Source organism: Drosophila bipectinata, chromosome 2L (genome assembly GCF_030179905.1).
Source record: "Drosophila bipectinata strain 14024-0381.07 chromosome 2L, DbipHiC1v2, whole genome shotgun sequence".
In the NCBI taxonomy this organism is placed as follows: Eukaryota; Metazoa; Arthropoda; class Insecta; order Diptera; family Drosophilidae; genus Drosophila; species Drosophila bipectinata.
Genome location: NC_091736.1, coordinates 16,858,432 through 16,881,599, shown reverse-complemented (window position 1 = coordinate 16,881,599; position 23,168 = coordinate 16,858,432). Strand labels below are relative to the sequence as shown.

The 23,168-nt window shown below is 43.3% G+C and overlaps 1 protein-coding gene across 2 annotated transcripts in view; it reads left to right on the top strand.

Annotated features, from left to right (window-relative positions):
* robo3 (roundabout 3) overlaps positions 1-22,180 on the top strand; it is a 38,870-nt gene extending 16,690 nt beyond the window's left edge. The window contains exons 2-13 of one of the 2 annotated variants that reach the window (XM_043213748.2): positions 977-1,170; positions 7,773-7,875; positions 11,825-12,109; positions 12,494-12,634; positions 12,699-12,830; positions 12,943-14,247; positions 14,353-14,451; positions 14,813-15,053; positions 15,423-15,583; positions 16,623-16,896; positions 19,696-20,621; positions 21,798-22,180. In XM_043213748.2, coding sequence (XP_043069683.1) covers positions 977-1,170; positions 7,773-7,875; positions 11,825-12,109; positions 12,494-12,634; positions 12,699-12,830; positions 12,943-14,247; positions 14,353-14,451; positions 14,813-15,053; positions 15,423-15,583; positions 16,623-16,896; positions 19,696-20,621; positions 21,798-21,871 — 3,935 coding nt within the window. In that variant the 3' untranslated portion in view covers positions 21,872-22,180. Of the gene's footprint in view, positions 1-976; positions 1,171-7,772; positions 7,876-11,824; positions 12,110-12,493; positions 12,635-12,698; positions 12,831-12,942; positions 14,248-14,352; positions 14,452-14,812; positions 15,054-15,422; positions 15,584-16,622; positions 16,897-19,695; positions 21,600-21,797 lie in introns of those variants that run through there. The other variant, XM_043213747.2, reaches the window with a different exon arrangement.
* The last annotated feature ends 988 nt before the right edge of the window (positions 22,181-23,168 follow it).

The following is a 23,168-nucleotide window of genomic DNA, read 5'->3' as shown; positions in this document are numbered from 1 at the left end:
ATTGTTTAGATATGGCATGAAAATTGAAATTTATGTCCTTGCCATTGACAGATGGCTTGCAGCTAACATTGGAGTCGGTCTGCGGTTAGCAAATAAAGATTGTACGATATGGCAACTGCTCCAGCAAGTGTTCCTCGATGGGGTGTTGAGCTGTGAACACAACTTGCCGGCCCGAAATGGATTTTCGGCTGTTTGTATGTGGGTGGCAGCAGGAATAGGAACAGGAAGCCAGCTCAGATCGATTTGAACAATTGAGATTGGTAAATGGCGTGGCAATACCATTCCATTTGTAGATTAACCGAGATTCAGCCACCCGGAAAGGATAACAATTGAAAGGCGAAATGCACTAATATAACTAGAATCTTAAGTTCTCCAAGCTTAAGTTTTCATTTAAAATGGCAAGTCCTGAGCAGAGAATCTGAAACAAAGGACTATGCTAATCCCTGGCTCATCAAAACCATCGCGGCAGCCCTTTTCTACCTTTGCTGCAACCCAGTTAATTTTCCAACGTTGCATTATGCTAAACAAAACAAAAAAGGGCTAAATTATACAGGGAAAAAAACTACTTAGCAGCTAAGCTGCCTGGCTGCGCTGTCCTTTGCCGCATATGCAAATCTAAACAAATTAATTCCAAGCTGAATCCTTTGAGGACTCAGCCTCCCGCCCACCTCCACGGCTGCAGTTGCAACTGCAACTTCATTTGCAACGTCAACGGCAATGCGCATTAACATTGTTTTCGTTTGCAAACGAGCGTTTCTCGTTTTGCTCCATTTCTCCCCCTCGTTTTTTTGTATTTAAATTTTTTCGTTTCTTTTCGTTCATTTCAACAAACCGCTGACGATGATGATGTCGACTGACGCAGCGGAAAACTGAGAACGGAAGGACCCCGCAGTACAGCCCCACTTGCCACCCCCCCTACATTTTTGTATTTCACATTTCTTTCAACAGTGTCTCCCAAACCTTTTCTCTTCGGCAGGTTCGCATCCGCCGCGAATAGTGGAGCATCCCATAGATACGACGGTGCCGCGCCACGAGCCAGCCACGCTTAATTGCAAAGCTGAGGGCAGTCCCACGCCCACCATCCAGTGGTACAAGGATGGGGTCCCCCTGAAGATCCTGCCGGGCTCGCATCGCATAACCCTGCCAGCTGGCGGATTGTTTTTCCTCAAGGTAAGCGGTGGGGAATTGAAAAATTGGAAATTGAAAAGTTTCAGCAACCGGCTGCAGGTGTATTATATTTTCCATAAATTATAGATACATATATTGATAAGGTCCTTAAAGTTACTTAGTTTATAAAAGTTGTATAAACGGTTAATTATAGTTCTAAGAAATACTTTAAATATTAAATTTTATAACAAAATACCATCTCTTCTAGAACCCAACAATAAATCCTTTCCTAGCCGAATGTCCTGCGGTGTTTTACATTATTTTCCCGCCCGGCTGGCGTTTTCTTTAACAGTTTCTCTTCTTCTTTTATTATTTGCATGCATAATTATTATTTCTGCTCCATGCTTCCATTCATAATGGAGGAGATAGCGACCGGAAGGATGTTAAAACTGAGAGAGAGTAAGAGAAGACCGTGAAGTTGGGGCTTAAAAAAATATTCATTTTGCCAGGCCATCTGTTGAGTGATGAACAAACTAATTGCTTTTATTTTTAACTCTCGTCCGCCCACTTCCCGCTACGCCCATTTGGCCTTTATGTCTCTGTTCGTATCATTCGAGAGTAAAAAATATTTTTGCAGCAAAAATGCGCGGGGGGATGTCGGTGGGGCAACAACTTCATTAACGCAAGGTAAACAAACATTAAACGGGTGGTGGGGCAGGGAGAAATGGAGAGCGAGAGAAAGTAAGCGACGGAGAGAGAAGCGGAAACGTAAAGAAAAAACGACAGTCTGACAGACAAATAAAGACGTAACGGAAGTTGGCAGAGGCGGATCTGGCAAAAGTCAGCTGCAGTCTGATGAGCTTTGATAAGGCGAGACAGAGATAGTAGAACACTCAGAAAAATGGGGAGTATTTTAAGAAAAAATAAACAATAATTATTTATTATGAATACTAATTCCTTCTTAAATTTATTTAACCACCCACATTCAAATTTTAGTTTTATGTTAGCTAAACATCCTTAATTTTTCCAACAGTGTATCCAAGTATGAGTGACTGCTATGAGTGACTCCCTCGACCGTCATGGACTCTCTGCTGAGCCCCGCAAAAGCACTCAGCAAATTTACGACGCAAAAAGCCAACGGGAGCCGCGTTGATTATGCTGATGATGCAGTTGAAATCGCAGTCTCAATTGCGGAGAGCTGGTGGAAAATGCGGAAGGACCCTGGGCGCCAAATGCGAGGATGGGGGGCACTCTGAGCTTGCCACTTTTCACACTCGATCTGCTGGCATGCCTTGTGTTTGGTGTCTGCGCTTATGCATTTGTATTTGCACATTTGCCGCATGCCACTGTATTTGTTTATCACTTAAGTGCAAAAAGGGATTTCAGCATTCTGCTCAGCAGCTGCCTCGGGCATTTTCAGACTTTAGCTTCCGCCGCCTGTCTGGCGAAATGTTGCCATCCCATCTATTTTTTTTGTTGCGCCCTCTAACGACTTTTAAATGAATTAATTCCACGGCTCCCTAGACTCCACATCCTGGCTCCTTTGGCTTGGCTCCATGGCATTTGATGGAATTAGTGGTGAAAAGAAACTGCAAGAAGGATTTTTGTTTTATGTGCTTTTTTCTGGAAAGTATTTTAGAGAAATAGTTAAGCTTTTGCTGGGTAATCATATTAAAGTTCAGGACCTACTTCCGTTTTAACATCTCTCTTTAGTCGTGTGTTTAATATTCAACTCCCGTTGTGAGGTCCCTGACCTATCTTGTATTTTTTATTATTTACCCTCTGTATGTACAACTCTCCAAAAATGCTCCTCCAACTCAAACACAAATATATTTCACATCATTTCATTGCTCCCCAGAGGCATAATTTAAATTCTAATTCCGGCCGCTTTCCCACTCCGCCACCAAGGACAATTCATCTTACTTATAAGTGCCAGACCACTTCGAAGGCAACTTCAACCAGACATTATTACTACACCAACGAGTCCTGCCAAAAAGGCGGTGTCCCTAAAAGTATGCAACACTATCAAACGCTGCTTCCCAGCAGAGAGAGCAGTGGGGGGAGATGAAAACAAAATCCCTCTTTAAGAAAGTTTTCCTTTTTTTTTTGGGGAACTTTAAGTGCTGAAGGGCGTAGAGAGGAGAAAAATGTACAAGCGAATAGGGAATATGCAATAAAATACAAAAGCATGTACAATGTGTACATGTATATAGAAAGGACGAGTGTGTAGGAGTTTTGGGCCAGAAAAAAAATGGACGAAAAAAGGAGCGCCAAGCTGGGAACGTAGTGAAAAGTGACACGGAGGAGCGAGCGATGGGAAGACAGACAATAATTTACGTAACTGCACGACAGGACGATTCGGGGATGGGGAGGGGCGGGCTGAAAGCTGAAAGAAATGAAGCCAAGGCAGACACACTTACACACACGTCTGCGGGGAATGTCTGCGTGTGCGTCTAAGTGTGGTTGTAGTCGTGAGCAGCACTTTGGCTCGCCTGCCACCCATCATGTGGCGGGAAAGTCCTTAAAGCCGGCGTTGAACTCTTGATAAACGCACTTTTTTCCGAGTCACGAAGTGGAAGGATTCCACCTACATGGATGTGATCTACTTTTGGGGGAAAGATGAATTGAAGAGAAAGTGTGATAAACGTATACTTTTTCCATAATAAAGTAACTAATTTCTACAAATATTATCCTAAAGATTTTTTAAATCTAAAATATTACTTTAAGTTTCTCATCTCCAACGGCAATCAACAGCATCCTTTTTCATGTCCTTGACTAAAGCCCAACTCTATATTTGCCATGTCTGACTCTCAAGTGTTTGCTCGCAATGCTTTTTCCCCTATTTCCGAGTTGGTTACCCCCTTGAATGCCCCAACGTTTATTTAAATGTCTGCCACATTTGGCAATAGTTGCTTCCCCAGGATCGTTTATCCTGCGGCAGCGGTAACTTTAAGAAGGCAATCAACCGGGGGTGGCTAAATAAATCAAAGCGTGATTCTGGGCCCGGGCTGGATGCATTTTCGAGGTGCTACCCGGGAGCGTCTTAATTAAAAAGCAGTCGAGGCTCAAAAGTTAATGCCGATTTCCCTCCTAGCTTCCGCGTCGAGGGGAAAATAACTTTGTGCACTGCCCTGTACAATGAGCACATTTTAATGAGTTTACAAACGCTCGACACATTCGCGGCTCCATAAAAAATCGTTCTCTCTATATATGCATGCATAAATAAATAAATACAGGGACTTAAGCCTTGTTGAGTGGATGCTCGCAGTGGAGTGGAGTGAGTGGCGGGCCAACGGGGCGTATGAGTTATGTTTTTATGAACGAGGCGACGATTTTCGCGTCAAGTTATTTTTTTCCGCCAGCTTCCTCGGGGCGGTTTATTAACTTGGAGGTATGAGTGAGGCATGCTTTTGAGCCGCGTTTAATGAATGGGCGGAAGGAAGCCGAGGGGCGGGGCAAGCAGGGCTTAAGAAATCCCCCAGGATGATTGAATTAGTTAAGGGAGAGGAGCAGCGAAGTTAAAATATGAGGAAGGAAAGAGGATTTTTAATGAGGAGATTAACAAAAAAAAGAAGGGAGTGTTTCTTATTAAAAGGAATAAACAGAGATTTATTTTTTTTGTTTTGCGAGAGGCAAAGTAAAGTAATTAATTTTATGTTTTTATTGCAGGAATTATAAGTTTTTGAGTTACATTTGGGAAATATTCATTTCTTGAGCTCGACTCCTGCGAGCTTCCACGGCTAATAGTTTGAATTCTAAAGTTATAATCAAAAAGTCCTTTAAAGCCTGTTGCTCTGCCACCTGTAGTAGAAAGTAAAAGTGTTCGAACCAAAACTCCCTCCAAAGCCCATAGCCCATTTTGTAGATTTTCCTAATTCCATTTCGTTTCAAACTCGTTTTCAGGCTCAATTAAAACCATTTACACGTCACATTCTGCACAAGCTTTAAAATTTAAACCAAATTATAAAACACTCAAGAGTGTGGGATGGCAAAGTGACAAGCTATCTCCCTCTGGCACACGCACCAGACAATTACAAAATGTTACAACATGAAAACGGGAATGGCTCCCAAATGAAATGTTTGAAAATTTATGGGTATTTTAAATTAAAACGGAAGCGTGTTTTCAGCGCGCTCCTCCAGCAGACTCGCACACACCCGCAAATCCACCAGCAGTGGCAGTCACACAGATACAGCCAATATATTTTATAGCTTCCCCCCTTGTTGCCGGCAGAAAAGTCTCCGCTCCCCCCACTCTCAGAAAAGATTCCCCACCATAAAGTTGCACGTAGCACACGGCAAATATTTTTCCCCTGCTGCCTCGGCTTGGCTCCTTTTTTTTTATTTTTTGCTGCTACTACTGCTCTTTGGTGTCAAATCAGTTCCAATGTTTGCACGCACAACAACAACAACAAAAGTAACAAAAACAGTGGCTGCTATAATAACAACAATAAATATAAGGCAACAACAAATCCGCTGAGCGCAACCAATTCGCTGCGAATCGCCCGGCTCAAGTCATTAAAGATATAAATAAATTTATGTGACTTTTGGCCATGTTTTTCTTCTTCGCCTGGCTTCTGCTCGTTTTTATCCCAAGCCAGCCATGTCAGACATTGTGCAAAATCTAAATTAAATTTGCAGCAACAGGGGTTGTATATAGAAGAGTTATTTTTATCTTTTAAATTTCCAAATTTGAACAAAGTACGGATTAATTTTATTATCCCATAGAAGTGAACTCACTTCTTTAAATTTTTCTGAAAATCTGGCAAAGGAAAAGTGCTTCTATAAAAGAAGCCTTAGCTACTATCTCTCCTGTAATTCATTTTAATTTTTAATAGCAATCCGCCCTGTGCCTAGCTAATAAGCTTAGGTCAGGATTACCTTTTCCGGGCCAACGTGGCGTATGCGTAATATTCTGCTCAACAGTTGATGACTTTGCAAAATGGGTCAGTGGTTGGATTGAGTTTATTAAAGGAGTCTAGCTAACTTTTCAAAGTTATCTGAGCAGATTAAACGAAAAGTTGGAATGAAAAACTTTAATCGGACTTTTATTTATTTTTTTAAAATATATATATACATATATACAACTATATATGTATATGTATATACAGTTTTAAAAAATATTTTGTCTCAGGACTGTGATGCAGAATGGTGGCGAATCGATACAGAAATCGTTTAAGATACTCCGCTTGAGAATTGGATGAGAATCGGGGAAGATATAGGCATCACAGTGGGCCATTTAGGGGAAAACCCCATTTCTAAGGGATCCCATCACGAAAAATGGACAAAAAATCTAAGAAATATTTTGTCTCAGGATTTTGATGCAGAATTGTGGCGAATAGATCCAGAAATCGTTTAAGGTACTCTGCTTGCCGTTTTAAAAGCGAAAACAAATATAGTTTCCATCGTTTGAGGGCAAGATTAAAGGCTGCGATTTTCTGTAATTAGGAAAGGTTGAAAATACGAATTCTTGAAGATTTAGATTGCATAGTTAATAAAAATGTTGAATATTCTAGAATCTTTAATGAACTTTCCCGCATTTATGCCTCACATCGCGTATTACTATTACTTTGTGCCACGTAATCTTCCTGCCTTTGAGCTGTAATTTCTGCTTTTCTTGGCAGGATCTTGGATGTTGTGAGCTGTTGTCTCGCCTTTCCCTAGTAACCCGCACATATGAAGTACGACCATCGAGAGGCCCGAGGCGCTTCAACTTATTTGTTTTATAAAGCGCACCCGCGGCCCAAACACACATGTGTATATTCAGCTGAGGACGGAAGATTAAATGAAAGAATAATACAGATGAAGAACCCTTTTGTCATCTTCACTTAGCGCAACACTTAATTTCACTTGGATGAGGCTCAGCGCAGAGCAGAAGTTGTGTAAATTGTGCGAACTTTGTTGCTGGCTGCTACTGTTGGCAGTCTTCTCTTTCATTTTCTCCTGCTGCAAGGACCAGATAAATATGGCAGAGCTACACACACACAAACACACTTAGTTTGACATTTAATTTTAAGCGCATGTTGGGGAATTCTTTTGTGTTCCGAAAAACAAATAAACAAACAGTGTAGACAACAAACACAAAAGGGGAAGGGCCCCTCGCAAAAAGCGAACTCCAAGGAGCAAAAGGGATGCCAGGACATGTATGTAGTAACTATAAAGTTGCTCCAGAGACATTTTATGATTTGAGCACTTGAAGGCAGCAGACGCGCAACAGACAACAGATTGCTGACTGTTTTATGGCCAGAAAAAGCCAAAAGTGGGAGGTCCTTGAAGGAGAAGCAACATTCGAGGCAGCAAATCAACGTCTTAGAAAGCTTCCATCTGGATGTAGTTTTGAGTTCTTTTTTCAGTTCCATTTGTGAAATTACAAATAAGAGAGCATCCTTTAGGAATATTTCAAAACGAATTTAGACTACACTTAAAGATTAATTTATAGTATAAATTAGTGCAACAATATGTATAAAATATTTAATCACTTTTAAGCTCTATTTTTAATTAAGTGTATCTAAGCATAAGTATACTCCTTCCAACCTGCTCATTTAAATTAAAATTACTCGCATTTGGCCCTTGACTCCAACTCATTTGTCAGACCCCATTACTGCCTTTTAGCCATCTTGTCCTGGCAGCTCAAAACTCATTCTTATGCCACCATATTTTTTTTGCAGGTTGTCAATTCACGTCGCGAAACAGATGCCGGCGTCTATTGGTGTGAGGCCAAGAACGAACTGGGCGTGGCAAGGAGTCGGAATGCCACGCTGCAAGTAGCGGGTAAGTCAGCTTAAATCCCCAGTACCCACTAACCCAAATACACAAAGAAAAACATGGACATTCTTTTTCAAATAATAACCCTTATTAGAAAGGACATTTTTGGGATTTATCCATTAACAGATTTCTCTGAAAGTCTAAAATCCTCTACATTTTTATAAAATCCACAATATAGCTTACATTTTTCATATCATATTTTTCAAGTGTGTCCTCTCCATCCTTGAAATGTGTAGTGTGCGTTTTTAATATTCTAAATTGATGTTGATTTTTGCTGCTGTTCATGTTGTTGTGTTTGCTGTTGTTGTCAAGGGGTGGTTGGGGGAAAGGGGTCTTACCAGCCTTGCCCTTTTTGCCAACCAGCAGCTGAAGCCGCCCAGCACCCGCCCACTTAACTAACTAGCTGTGGAGCTGCTGCGTTTACAAGTTTTACGCTCGAACGCACCCACTTGTCTTGTCAGAGGACTCGTGCCCTCTCCCTCTCCCCATTCTATAGCCATCTCTCTTGCTCTCTGCACGCTCTATTGCCGCCTCCATTAACCCGTTTTCGTGTCAGTTTCCCCAATTTTTTTTGGGAATTTTTTTTTGGTTTTTGAAGCCAAAAAGGCTTACTCGGATGGCCTTAGCCATTTTTTTCCCTCAAGAGTGAGGATGGGTCGTATTTTTGTGGATGTGTGGGATTTATTGGGGCATATGGCCGAAATAAAAAATTGTTAGTTAGGATAGGTCTGGCCAGAATTTTGATGGGCTGTGTCAGAGGAAAATATTTTGGCAATTAAGGTCTCTACTTCAGGAATGGATTTTGAAATAAAATAATCCCAACAATGACAGAATTATTATATTTTTTAGCCTCTTCTATTTCAAAGGGATATAGGGATCAGGAAGCAGGAAGCACATATAGGGATCAGGAAGCAGGATACCTTGAAGCTCTCTCCCACCAAAGTGTTCTCCGCTCCTGTCGATGGAGACCGCCACTTTGTCTTTTGTTGGCTAATATTTCTTTTATTTGCCGCTGCCTTTTCATTCCTGTCTGTCTGTCTGTTGGTCTGTTTGTCCTCCCGGCTGTCATGTCCTGGATCTCCTCCCACATGAAAATCGATATTGCTCCGTGGAGTTTATTTTGCCTTCATGTTAGGATTGTATTTGGTCTCCCGCCCGGCTCCTTTTCGAGTCTTGTTTAGCCAGAGACCGAGTGGGGCTTGCTTTTTGCGGTATATCCTTGGGGAATATTTTTCAATATTTGCATGTAAATCACGAAAAGCACGTCAAATTTGTTTGCTTGGTTAAAACGTCGTTATTGCGGCTTGCGGTGGATACAAAAAAAGCAAGTGTACAGGGAACTTGGCGAAGGCAAAAGGCGTTCACATTGATTGGGTTAGGCAATAAAAGAGCGAACAGCAAACGGCAGAAGCCATCAGGCAGCAGGCTGAAGGAACAGGACCTTTGCTCGTAGGCGGGCTCACTTGTTCACGTGCTTTTTATTCCTTTTTTTTTGAGGTTTTATTGGGGGTTTGTCAATAGTAAACATAAGTTGCACATTGTGTGTGTATAAGTATATATATTTTATGTTGTCAGCGCAATTTCGCTTTGAGCGCTGTCAACGCACACGCAGACTTCTGACCCTACATTAAAGGACTCCCTCGCAGTATAATGGGAGGAACGGTGAGGGCCATATGCAGAGTAGGCGTTGAAAAATTGTGGGGAATTATCTTCAACGTTTTAGCAGCCATATATATAATTTTCTGGAAGCTTTTCTTGCTCAGATTATTGTTATTAGGGTTTCGCAGAGCCTTGCAAAAAGGTTGCACCTAGTATCCCTTTAAGGTGAACCTTTCTCCCCTTATCGCTCCTTAAATTATCCAATTAATTGTAATCATCGCATAACTTTCTCTTAGTGCCTGGCAATTATCCCAGAACAGTTTGTTCATTAGCTTTAATTGATCACGTCGCCGACTTGAAGTAGTTGGCGTATCCGGCATCCTCCTATCATAAATCTCACACATAATACCAGCCGTGATAAATATAGATAAACGGTCATTTATTAACTCATTATCGGGAGCTGTCCGAATCGGTTCGCCTGAGAGCGTTTTGCACCTTTTCCTGGGTGGCTATATACATACATATATATTTTTTTTTTGCTCGTCGAGTCCGTGTCCGTGACCGCACAGGAGTACCGGCAAGGACGACGCCGAGGCCTACACAACTTTTCGCCCAATGGCACTGAACCTGACACTGATTATGACTTTGATTAATTTATTGATGGTTGGCGTGTTTCCTGCTGTGTGTGTTTTTCGGATCGGGACTTCCAGCTCGGCCCGGACTTCTATTAAAAGTTTGGCCCCGACTTTAATGGCGTCGTTTGGGAGGGTTCTTTGGGCTCTCCGTGAGTTCTTTGATTCATGCTGATTTATTACGCTTCAACTTTAAATTTAATAAAAGTCATGGTTTCAGCACATTTTTGCATAACCACTAAGGCAAAAACTAAGCCAGAGCAAAAAGAAATCTCGACCGACAACAAAAAACACCCTAAAATGTAAAAGAATTCGCTTATTCACTTTGTAGATTAAAAAAAAAAAGAAAATGCTGCGAAATAAAGGAAAAGCGAAATTTAATTTACGTAAAAGCTGCTTTCGCTATGGATTTATACGATGAATATCCATGCATATATATGTACTATATATACTATATTTTTTCGCTGCACAAAAGGTTGCTTTTGAGGCCAAAGGAACAGAGTCGGAAAAAGCAGAGAATTTACTTGGCTACGCTTTTCAAGTGCTTGAAAGTTGCTTGATTTATTACACTGAAGTTGAGCTGCCTGCCCTCTACCACCACCACCACCACTACCTTTAGCCGAAAAAAAGTGAATGGAAAAGAAAACTTCTTTCTGTGATATGCACACAGGACAAATAGAGCTCTGAGGTGTGTGCAAATTACGGCATTCCCCTCTGACCACACATTTACAAAGGACGATAAAAGGAGGAGCCGGCTGAATTACTGCTCTCCGCCCTAGTCGCTCCAAATCTGCGAATGCTAAAGCAAAATGTTGATAATACTCTGATTTACTATGCCAAAGGACTCTCCGTTTCAGGAATAAATGCACTCAGCCGGATTGTGACAGTAGAATGGCTGAAAGTAATGATAGAAGAGTAAAATGGCTCAAAGAAGAATCGGGAGTTCTTTAGAAAGATTGTACTACAATAGTTTAAATATCCATAACATTAATCTGCAATCACAACTTTGTTTGAATTTAAAAATACATAGCTCATGTTTATTTTATAAACCATTAATTAAAGAGTAAAAAATCTCCTATTATTCTTATATTTTTTTTAGTAAAAAATATCATTTATTCATGCAATGCTAATGCAAACATTTGTGTAATGACATGGATAGCTGCTGTCATTTATTTTTCCGCTTCATCAGAGTTTGAATGGTGTCGCTCCTGATGGCATTTATCAAATTAATATACTCACTTACTTTTTGTCCCTACAATCAATAACAAATGGAATTAAATTAGCTTAAAAGCTGCGTAGAAAATGGTGTCTCCTCTGGAATTTTTTACAAATTAGAAGGCCATCTTTCTTGGGAGCAGCCCCCTACTTTTCCCCCGTATAAAAATCACATTTATGCCATTTACCAACAATTTATCTTTGCTGTCAGGCCGCAAATACGCGCTCATACCCACAGCAGAGAAAGTGGCAAGAGAAAGCCGCAGGATAGGGAGTAGCTAGCAGGACGAGGGACATGGGACTAGGGGGACAAGGACACCGACACCGACACCGACGTGGGGCATTTATCATGCAAAAACCCCCAGATAATTTATAACCACCAACAAATGGACAGGGGCCAAGCCGCACACTCCAGCACACACACACACACTCTTCGTAATAATCATTTGCTCATCTTTCTTTCACTCATGCCACATGCCTTTTCACCCATGTCCTTGCCACCATTTCAGTGCTCCGTGATGAGTTCCGCCTGGAGCCGCAGAACACACGGATCGCCCAGGGCGATACCGCCCTGCTGGAGTGCGCCCCGCCCCGGGGCATTCCCGAGCCGACGGTCACCTGGAAGAAGGGCGGCCAGAAATTGGATTTGGAGGGCTCGAAGCGTATACGCATCGTTGACGGCGGCAATTTGGCCATCCAGGATGCCCGACAGACGGACGAGGGTCAATACCAGTGCATAGCCAAGAATCCTGTCGGAGTGCGCGAGTCCTCGCTGGCCACGCTCAAAGTGCACGGTGAGTCCTTAACCCTTTTCAGCCAGGGTGGCATAAAAGGTACAACAAGATGAAGGGTTTTATTTTAAATTTATTTTATTTAATTTTTTTCGAAAACTCCAAGTTTTTGGAATGAAATGGAACTTGCCATTAATTTGAAACAGCAGTTGGTATATTTTTATTTCAAAGCTGTGAATATTTTCTAGGGTTAAAGGTTAGAAATAGGGACGCCACCCAAACCAAGCACCTCCAATCAATGTGTCATGTCCAATTTGCTGGAATTTGACTTGGGTTGGGCTTTGGTTTGCGGGACGGTTATTGGTTTGGGTTTGGGTTGGCGTTGGAGTTGGGGCTTTTGATTAAATTTCCGCTTATCATTGCCATGTTTGCGTATGTCCATTGCAGTCAAGCCGTACATCATCCGAGGACCACACGATCAAACGGTATTGGAGGGAGCGTCGGTGACCTTTCCCTGCCGGGTGGGCGGCGACCCCATGCCCGATGTTCTCTGGCTGAGGACCGCCTCTGGCGGCAATATGCCATTGGGTGAGTCGAAAGGAAAGGCAATTAATATGAATATCCCTTAAAGACATATTTTCATATATCCCAGATCGCGTTAGTGTTTTGGAGGATCGAAGTCTGAGACTGGAGCGAGTAACCATCGCCGATGAGGGCGAATATAGTTGCGAGGCTGATAATGTTGTGGGAGCCATCACCGCCATGGGAACCCTCACGGTTTATGGTAAGTTATAACTACTAGTTTCCTTGAATTCTGTTTTAGATAACCGCTAGTCGAGCACTGTTAGCTAATTAGTCTACCCATGCTCCTCCTACTCCCCGCACTGACACTATAGCCCCCCCGAAATTCATCCAACGTCCTGCGAGCAAGTCCGTGGAGCTCGGCGCCGATACCTCGTTCGAGTGCCGTGCCACTGGAAACCCAAAGCCGACCATCTTCTGGACCATCAAGAACAATAGTACGTTGATCTTTCCCGGGGCCCCACCGCTGGATCGGTTTCATAGTCTGAACACCGAAGAAGGTCACTCCATCCTGACCCTGACTCGCTTCCAAAGAACGGACAAGGATCTGGTAATTTTGTGCAATGCCATGAACGAGGTGGCTAGCATAACGTCCCGGGTACAGTTGAGTCTGGACTCCCAGGAGGATCGCCCCCCACCCATCATTATAGCTGGGCCCGTGAATCAAACCTTGCCCATCAAGTCCTTGGCCACGTTGCAGTGCAAGGCCATAGGCCTGCCGAATCCTACCATATCCTGGTATAGGGATGGAATACCCGTGCAGCCCAGTTCGAAGTTGAACATCACTACGGCCGGGGATCTGATAATATCGGACCTCGATCGGCAGCAGGATCAGGGGCTGTACACTTGTGTGGCCAGCTCGAGGGCCGGAAAGTCCACTTGGAGTGGCTTCCTCCGGATCGAGCTGCCCACCAATCCGAACATTAAGTTCTACAGAGCCCCGGAGCAGAGCAAGTGCCCCACGGCCCCCGGGCAGCCCAAGGTTCTGAACGCCACCACCTCGGCCCTGACCATTGTCTGGCCGACGAGTGATAAGGCAGGAGCATCGTCCTTCCTCGGATATAGTGTGGAAATGTACTGTACGAACCAAAGTAAGACCTGGATACCGATTGCCTCCCGGCTAAGTGAGCCCATCTTCACGGTGGAGAGTCTGACCCAGGGAGCGGCCTACATGTTCATAGTCCGGGCGGAGAACTCCCTTGGCTTCTCGCCACCCTCTCCCATTTCGGAGCCCATAACTGCCGGAAAACTGGTTGGGGTCCGAGACGGCAGCGATAACTCTGGTACCTCGCAGCTGCTTCTGAGCGACGTGGAAACCCTGCTGCAGGCCAACGACATTGTGGAAATCTTGGAAGCCAACGCCAGTGACTCCACCACCGTGCGGCTCTCCTGGGACATCGACAGTGGCCAATATATCGAGGGCTTCTACCTATACGCCCGGGAACTACACTCCAGCGAGTACAAGATGCTCACACTGCTCAACAAGGGCCAGGGACTCAGTTCCTGTACTGTTCCCGGTTTGGCAAAAGCCTCCACCTACGAGTTTTTTCTTGTGCCATTTTACAAGAGCATCGTAGGAAAGCCCTCCAACTCCCGACGTGTCCGCACCCTGGAAGACGGTAAGGTTTATTTTGTAGTTACTTTGCTAAGCCACTTCTTTGGGTTTTTCTTATTTGGGTTCTGGCCACTAATTGCGATTCATTGTTCTCCATTTTCGTTAACAGTCCCCGAGGCGCCACCTTATGGCATGGAGGCCATTCAATTCAATCGCACCTCAGTGTTTCTGAAGTGGCTGCCACCGCAACCGAATCGGACACGCAATGGTAAGTAAGAATTTTTTGTTGGCCAAGCTTAAGGTTATTAATGGTACGATTATGGCGAAAACATATTTAGAGTCATTAGCCTTGAGGATAAATATTTTGTTTCAAAATCCCTTTCCTAAACCTTTTATTTCAAAAACGATTACCTAAGCCTCTGAGAACATAGTGCTAAAAATCGCTAGACTGAATCGTCCTGCAGGACCCACTGATTTATCGCACTCACCACCTCGAACAATTCGATTGTAAAAATACCGCCAGTAAACCAACTCGATGCGGATGAATTCTCTCCTTCTTTGTTTACATTTAATTTCATTTGCGTGTGTCTCCGACTCTGACTCCATTCTTCCAACCCTCCATTGAACAGGAATCCTCACCAGCTACAATGTGGTCGTCAAAGGCCTGGACGTGCACAATACGACGCGGATATTCAAAAATATGACCATAGATGCGGCCACCCCCACACTGCTCCTGGCGAATCTCACCACGGGAGTTACCTACTACATTGCCGTGGCGGCGGCCACCCGGGTGGGAGTCGGACCCTTCAGCAAGCCCGCCGTTCTTCGCATCGATGCACGCACCCAGTCCCTGGACACGGGCTATACTAGGTGAGTTGAAAGCACTGAAAGAAAATGGTAGATATTTGAGCTTTTAACCTTTTATTTGGAGGGATATCTTGAAAACGCTGTCGAATATTTAAATATATAATTTTTTTGAGTGCATTTCCCTTTTGTGTTAGTGGGCGGAGCTGGGGCATTGTGATGCTGCTCATTTGACTGCCAAGTGTCGCAGCGAGGTCCACATCAATCCATTAACGGCCAACGACAATGGCCAACGACTTTTGCGACCAACGACCATTAAACTAAGCCTCTGCCCGGGCACGTACACAATGCTCCAGCGCCAGCTCCAGTCTCCATCCTCCATCCTCCCGATAGCCGTTCTCCATTCCGGGCTCTTTATTGTGTTGTCTATTGCAGATATCCCATCAGTCGTGATATTGCCGATGACTTTTTAACACAGACCTGGTTTATCGTCCTGCTGGGCTCCATCATTGCCATAATTGTGTTTCTATTGGGCGCATTGGTTCTATTCAAGCGCTATCAATTTATCAAGCAGACTTCGCTGGGCAGTTTACATGGTGAGTGAACTTTAATTTAAATTTATACTTATTTGCCTTTTTTTCTTGTTTTTGTGGTGGGAGGGTAGTCTGGTAATTGCTTGTTCTTTTTGTGTGGGGATTTATGGGTGCATTGAGGTTTAATTTGGTCGAAAATGGGGGATATTCTTTAAATTTTGAATAACTTGTTAAAGAGACTATAGATAATACTTCCCCCTCTCAGCTACTACATCAAGAATTATTTTCCCCCTACTTTGATAGGACAATCTTCATTCCGGTCCGGGACATGCAAGCATTTTGCTTCAGCTCCTCGAGCACCATGAGCTCCTCCTCTGCGTAATCTATGATTTATGACTTGAGCATTTATGGTCGGTCTCAATTAGGTTGCCATTTTGTAAGCCACAATAACTGCAGCCATCAGGACACGCACTCATAACATTGTAAAGACTGAAGGAACCCGAAACCGAGGGTAATAATCTTTGGCAGTAAGCCACAGCGCCAAGGTTAAACCGACTATAAAAAGATAAACAAGTCACGATAACTAGAGCACCAGTCGGGGGCCCGAAAACTTGGGGGAAATGGGAACTTTGTAACGAAGAGCATAAAAACGACAAATGCTCACGTGAAAATCACATCAATTGTCTGACTGGGAGTACTCTAAATAAAGAAATAAAATACTAGAGGGGTCAAAAGGTATCCTGTATTTGGTATTCGGTTCTTCAATTTGTACGAATTTGGTGGATTTCTGATCACCTCTTCAACGTAAACCTGGTTAAACAGTCCATTTAGTGGAAATACCCAGGCCGTCTAACAACTCTAGGGCATTTACAATCTCGTTGGAAAAGGGCGGGAAAAAGCTTTTGCCAATTGAATATAAAAAGTAATTTCCGTCTTTTATTATTTGCACGTTACCCTCCGAATGGTATGGTCTGGTCTACAGGTCTGGTTTTAGTTTTAACGAGCCGTAATCATAGCCAGCCCAGCACCGACCCAGCACCACAGCCATTTCGATATATTCAGTCTGGTATAAGGTATATAACACATATTTTTTTTATTTCAGGCAATCACGCAATCGGAACCGTGCGAAAGTTTCCAACATTGCCGCTAAATGGAGGCGGAGCTGTCGGTGCCGTTGGCTCAAATTCGACAGCCGCAACTGGCCCCAACGGCCTCTGGATCGATCCCACCGGTGGCGTTTGGCGACAGGGCGACCGGGGCACTAACGGTGGCAGTGGAGGCGGCACATGTTCGACAAAGGAGCAACTTCCGGGATACGCACAGGCCACCGCCCAGCAGGGACAGCACCCGCCCACCCTGCTTCCCGATTACGAGAGGTAAGCTGTGCCTTTGGTTTGTTTATCTGCTCGGGAAGTTGCCTTAATATCCTGTCTACGCTTCGCTGACTGTTTAATTACAATAAAAATTGGCAACCAGAAGGCTTAAATTGGTCAAAAGCCAGGGGGGGATGGGGATAGTGGGCCATGGAGGGGGTTGGTAATGGGGCTTCCTTGCCACGAGAAACAGATCCGTGGCACTATTTACGAGCCGGCTCGTAAAATATATTTTGTGGAGCTGCAACCGCTGCCTCCATAAAAATTCCACCCCCGGACAGGAGCACCCTCTTCTGTAAGTCATCCGCCCATCCCCCAGCGCCCCCGCAACAACAACAACCGCCATTAAATTGTTACACTTGAACGGGTTTTACTTTGGGCCATGGTAACTTACCGCCGGCTGGAACTGTTTACGTTATTTGGGGGGGCGGTCGATGTTACTGGGCGTGGCGGCCAGAGGGGGGCTGCACTCTTTTACATGCAGCGGTAACGTTATTTAATTTCCATATACGCATTTCACTCCAATTTCCCGGGGCTGTGTTATCCGGAATTTACTTTGTTGCGTTGCTGTTCTTTGGGTTTGTGGGTTTCTCTTAAAGAGACTCAAGAGTTTTCATTTCTGGGGGATTAAGTTTAAAACCATAAATCATAAAAAAAGAATATTCAACTTAAAAGATCTTATTTACTTAACAAATTCTAACATGGCCCTGGAATATTGTTGACATGCTCGGCTTTGAAGTGGCTTAAATTGTCAGTGAATTCTCGGAAACTTTTCAATCCCGATTGTGACTTTCAGCAGAAAGAAAAAGAAATCTTCCTCGGCTTGACAAACGATTTCTGAAAATTTTAACAAAGTTTCCTGAAACTTTAAAATGTTTTCCATTAATCGCCTTAATTCCATTGGGCCTAATCCCAGTTCCATGTTGGAGCCAAACTGGCCACTTCTCCCTCGCTTTCTTTATTATTTTCCTTATACTTTCTACTTGGAAATTTGCTAAAAAAACATTCCTTTTGTTTTTTTTTTGGTCCTTTCTTGCCTTAAAGCTTAATGTAGCGTTGCGGCAACAATAATAAAACAAAAACAGCAACGCGCAGCAAGAAATGAAACCAAAATCCAAACAAGACGCAATAAAAAGTTGCAACTGCTGGCGACATATTGTTGTCCTGCTCTCAGTGCACCTGTCCTACTCCCACCTGACAGCCCCACAGCCCCGGAAAACTTTCGCGTATTTATTTGCGGCATTTTACGCATTTATTTGCTTAGACTTCCCTTCCACAATAGCTGTTTGGATGAAATATCCGCCACCTTTGGCCCCCGCCCTCTCTTCCACTTCACTTACAATTTGGAACACTTCCTGCCCACCCCATTGGAAAGGCACCCCCACCCCCGGAGCACAATGCCGTTGCCACTTCCGTTACGCGATTTTCATTATTTCCGTTTCAATTTTTCCGTTGTATTCCTTCGAACCGAACTTTTTCTTCAGTTGCTCACTTTTAACAACCTTGTAAAGTCGTAAAAAGTATAACATAAGCAGATAGGAATACAAAACCAGAATCTTCTTTTATTTTTCTTGTTTACATAAACACTCTCCGCAGCCCCCGCCCCACATCCACTTGAAACACGTGCGGGCGGCGTGCCGGCGTCATTACCTAAAAATTTCCAATTAAAATATTTAATTTCTTTCGCCGGTTGTTGTCGAATGCGTGAGTTCTTAGCCCAGCAGCCCTCCTGGAAAAACGCAATTTTCACCGCTAAATTAACAATTAAAAATTGATAGTCCTCGGGGAGGAAACAGACTCCTCAGATCTGCATATTTTTCATATTCCCCTGATGTCCTTAAGGCCACAGCTTAATGGCTGGAAACTTTTCAAATTCCATAGCATACTTATGGGCGTCGTTCTCAAAAAGCGCCATTTAATTGGCTCGACCTGGTTGTTTTTCAAGATTAAACATATTGTGGGTATATCTTGGGAATAAATTTTAAAGATCTTATAAGACAAGTTCCTAGTCAAAGCCAAACCATTCCCGAACTGCCAAAAACTATTCTAGTCATTTCCACCACCCACCCAAAAACATTCACGTAAATTTTTACGAAAATTCATTGGGAATAAAAGCAATGCCACAGATAAGCATTATCTCATTAGCTAATTAGTGTGCAAAAATTTGCGCAATAAAAAGTTTTTTTGTTTGGCCAGAAACTCGCATGCATAAAAGTTTGATTCGAATTCAGAGTCCGGTTGTTTTTCCCCCAAACCACTCTGATTTTCTTCGTTGTGGCTCCTCGTTTTACTGCTTTTCCGCTTTTTTTTCCAAACCCACTTTTCCCCCACTGCCGCTCTAATTAGAAAGTTGAAATGCTAATGGCGAAATTTTTGTATTGTATTTGGTGTATTTAACCAAATTGCAATTGGTATCGCAGCAAAGGGAAATTGCAGCAAAATGTTTAATGAGTAGGTGTGAGATGGAACAATTTCCGGAGTTGCATTCACAAGCCTAACAAAAGCAATTTCCTCCCATCATCAACAACGACATCGAATGATTTATGAAATGAGTGATGGGAGTCCCAGACAGGCATAAATGAACGGTAAATTATTTACACTGGGAGAAAATAATTTGTAACTAAGTAATAGTGGATGTATGAATATGAACTTTGAGAATTGAAAGCCATGAGATCTAGTGCCTAAATATATTTTATTTTTCTCACAGTGTAGCCCAATAATGAAAATCAACCCACACACTACCCTGATCTCTCCATTGAATCAATTTTTAACTGGTATTATACAACCCCTCTACCATTGCAGACTGTCGCCCCTGAATATGCCCGATTATGCGGAAGTCGCCTGCTCGACATTCAAAAGTCCCACCCATGGGGCACCACAGCAGCCGGTGGGCGGTGGGTCCTCGCTCTACGATAGCTGTGGGGCCTACGCCACCACCAATGTGGTGGCCAATGTGAAGCTCTACCAGAACCGCTATGCGACAAAACCGACCCAGAGCAGCAACAACAACAACCAGCAGGGCAATGATTACCAATCGACTGGGATGTATTCGGCCCCACCGAGCGCTCATTACGGATGTTTGGAACAAAAACAGCAGCAGCAGCAACCAAATGTGATGACCACTTCCACGGCATCCACAGCCATTCTGACGGCCTCACCTGCCAAGCTGAAAAAGATCAACATAACCGAGAACCAAATGGATCAGATGGATGTGAAAACGGAGCGAACCAACCCGTTCAACCAGCAGCAGCAACTGCTCTTGGCCAGCAACGCATTGAAACAGGGTCTGGGCGCCTATGCCAATACCACACTGGCGGCCCAGATGGCGAACGGCGGCGGGGCGGGGACTCTGAGGCGGCAACGCCAACCGAAAACGCTCTACAAAAGCGAGAACAACATTTTGGGAAAATCCGGTTTAAGGCAAAACGCACTGAACACTAATGCGAATGCGACCATGGACTTCCTCACCGGTGGTCCACCGTCGGAGGGTGGGGATTTCTCCGGCCTGGGTCTGTGCAACTCCACCAATCAGCTGTTGAACGACTGGGCCTCGAGTGCCTCGATCGCGGCTCCGGGGGATTATCATTTCGGGAGTAAGCAGCCGAACAAGCAGCACTTGTACGTGAAAGCCAAGGATGGTACTTGGTCGGCAGTCAGCTCGGATGCGTACCAGTCCTTCAAGCACCAGCAGCAGCACCAGCAACACCACCAATTCCTGGCCGGCTCAGGTGACAACAACAAGTCCTTAGCTAGTGTCAACAGCTTAGCTGGCGATAGCAAATTCCTGAGTAGCTTCGGCTCTAGCTCCAATGTCTAGGTCCTAGTTTGAAACCCATTGATAAAAAGCTTGATAAAAACCAGAGAGTTGCTCAATAAATTAAAAACATTTTCCCAGAGGCACAAAGAGTGGAGATATAGCTTTGGAAGGCATATCCTTTTCTAATTTCACCTCCATAGAACCCTCTCACAGACTCCATCCCCCACTTAGCTATAGACTCCCTGCTATATCTCCAGCAAACTCTTTCTCGGAAAGTTAAATGAAAACCTAAAAATGAAAAAGCAACAACGAATGTATGTAGAGATACATGAAAATATTGGCTTGTAAATACAGTTCCCATAACTCTATATATAATCGTAGAGCCTTAAAGCATTTAATATATTGCATTTCGAGCAAGCAAAACCTTAACATTAATTTACACAAGAACCGAAACCGAAACCAAGTCAAAATAGCACAGAAGTAGTTAAAGTAAGTACAGCTAGAGCCCCCAACCGAAATCTTGCATAGTTTTAGAAGAAACTTGAGAGTTCTTAAAATGTGTGTTCCCACAAGGAACAAAAAAAGACAAAGATGTTAAAGCCAAACCAGAATACCGAACCCTAACGAACAAAAATAAACCTAACTTATACGACGCACGATGCACGATGCGAAAGAGGTAATTAAATGCTAATAATAAGGCTGTTAAATGTAAAATATCATAAATGATTCAATACCAAGCGACTAAACCTACATTTAAACCGTGTAATTAAAGCATTAAAATGTAATTTACTGACACTAGAATTAGTTTGAATAGCTAAAAAAAAAATCGAATAAAACGGAAGTAAAAGGATTACAACCACTATGCGTATAGCTGAAAAAAGGTAAAATAAATTAAATTAATCAATTAATTGATAAATTATGCAATGAGAAAAAAAAATAAAACGAAAATACTAAATGGAAAAAAATATTTGTGGTTTTGGGTATAACAAGGTTGATGTGATTGGCCAGAAATTACTTCAAAGGTCTGGTTAAAAATTCCCTTTCAATAGTGTTTAATAGAATCCCCTAGTTGGCAGGCTCCTTGCCCAAATAGTCGAATATTTGCGGACAGAGTGGCTCTAATTTGTGCGGAAATTTTCCATTTCAGCGGCCAGAACCATTTGGCGTCGACACAGTTCTGCCTATATGGTCCTGGACAATTCCATGGATTTTGTGATTTGAGGCCCCATTCCAAGGGAACGTACCAGGTAAACCTAACTATTTTGCGGCAGGGCCACAAAACTTTCAACTGATTTCCGGCGAGCGGCGGAATATTCCAGCCCGACCAGCTAATTAATTATGCACTTTGTAGTCGCCCCATCCGAAAGTCCAATTTGTCCTACAAAATCATTAATGTAGAGATCCAATTGAGGCATTGTTTTGGCCGTCATCCTCCCGCACATCCTCCAAAAATGCAAAAAGCTGCAATTGCAAATTCATGATAAACACGAATGATTTCAGTTTCCTGCCTATTTTTGGTTTCTATTGATTTTTTTGCTCCTTTCGGGAATTTTGCAAATTGTTACTGACAGTTTATGCATTGAATATACAGCCAAATGAGGCGGCAAAATAAAGGCTATTGAAATTAAAATATATATATTTGATTAAACGAAGCGTGATATCATTGAAAGACCCCCCTTTATCGTTTCAGTTGTTTGGCTTAATTATGTACTCTGATATTCCAGTAATTAGTTGTAATTTCCTTGACAGACTCAGAGCTCTGTGCTTTGTGTTTTTGGTTTTGGATAGTTCTTACATCTGTTTAAAATGAAATTGAAATTTTATTTGGCATTTTCACGGCTGAGGGCTTTAACTGCACTGCCGGCTTATTACCCTTGGATGAACTTTAAGCTTTTGCCGCTCGAACAACACCAGCTGCAGTCAGTGCCCAGTCTAATGTATCAGTGACCGGGCCCATGCCATTAGCCCCAACACCCCCAAATGGATGTATACATATATGTAGAGCTTAGCTAGCCAAACCGAAACTACAAATAGCCTCAGTGTCCGAAACACTCGCTGGCAGTGCGTGTTGGCTCCGGCCGCTACCAATTGCCACTGGCCAGTCCGATAAATAAGCCCAAATTTATCATGAACATGAAGCACACATTCCCACACCCATACCCACACCCACACCCATTGGCATTAGTATTGGCGTTGGGGCCTGGGCTTTGGACACTGTCCCATATATCGTGGCACTATAATAGCCATGGCAGGCTCATAATTTTTGGCACAAAATTGTCCGATAGGCGTTGAAGCGTTCAATTGAATGTCGTCTAGCCGAAGACCTTTCCGTTCGTCCTCAACGTCCTCGCCCACAGACCCAAAACACCCACCAACTATTGTATAATCAAAACTAATGGTCTATAAAGAATCAATTCTCAATTTGTTTAGCCAGCTGCTGCCCGATCCGAGCCGAGGACCGAACCGGACACTGATACAGGATAATGCTGCAAAATGCTTTCTCCCATTTACCCAACTA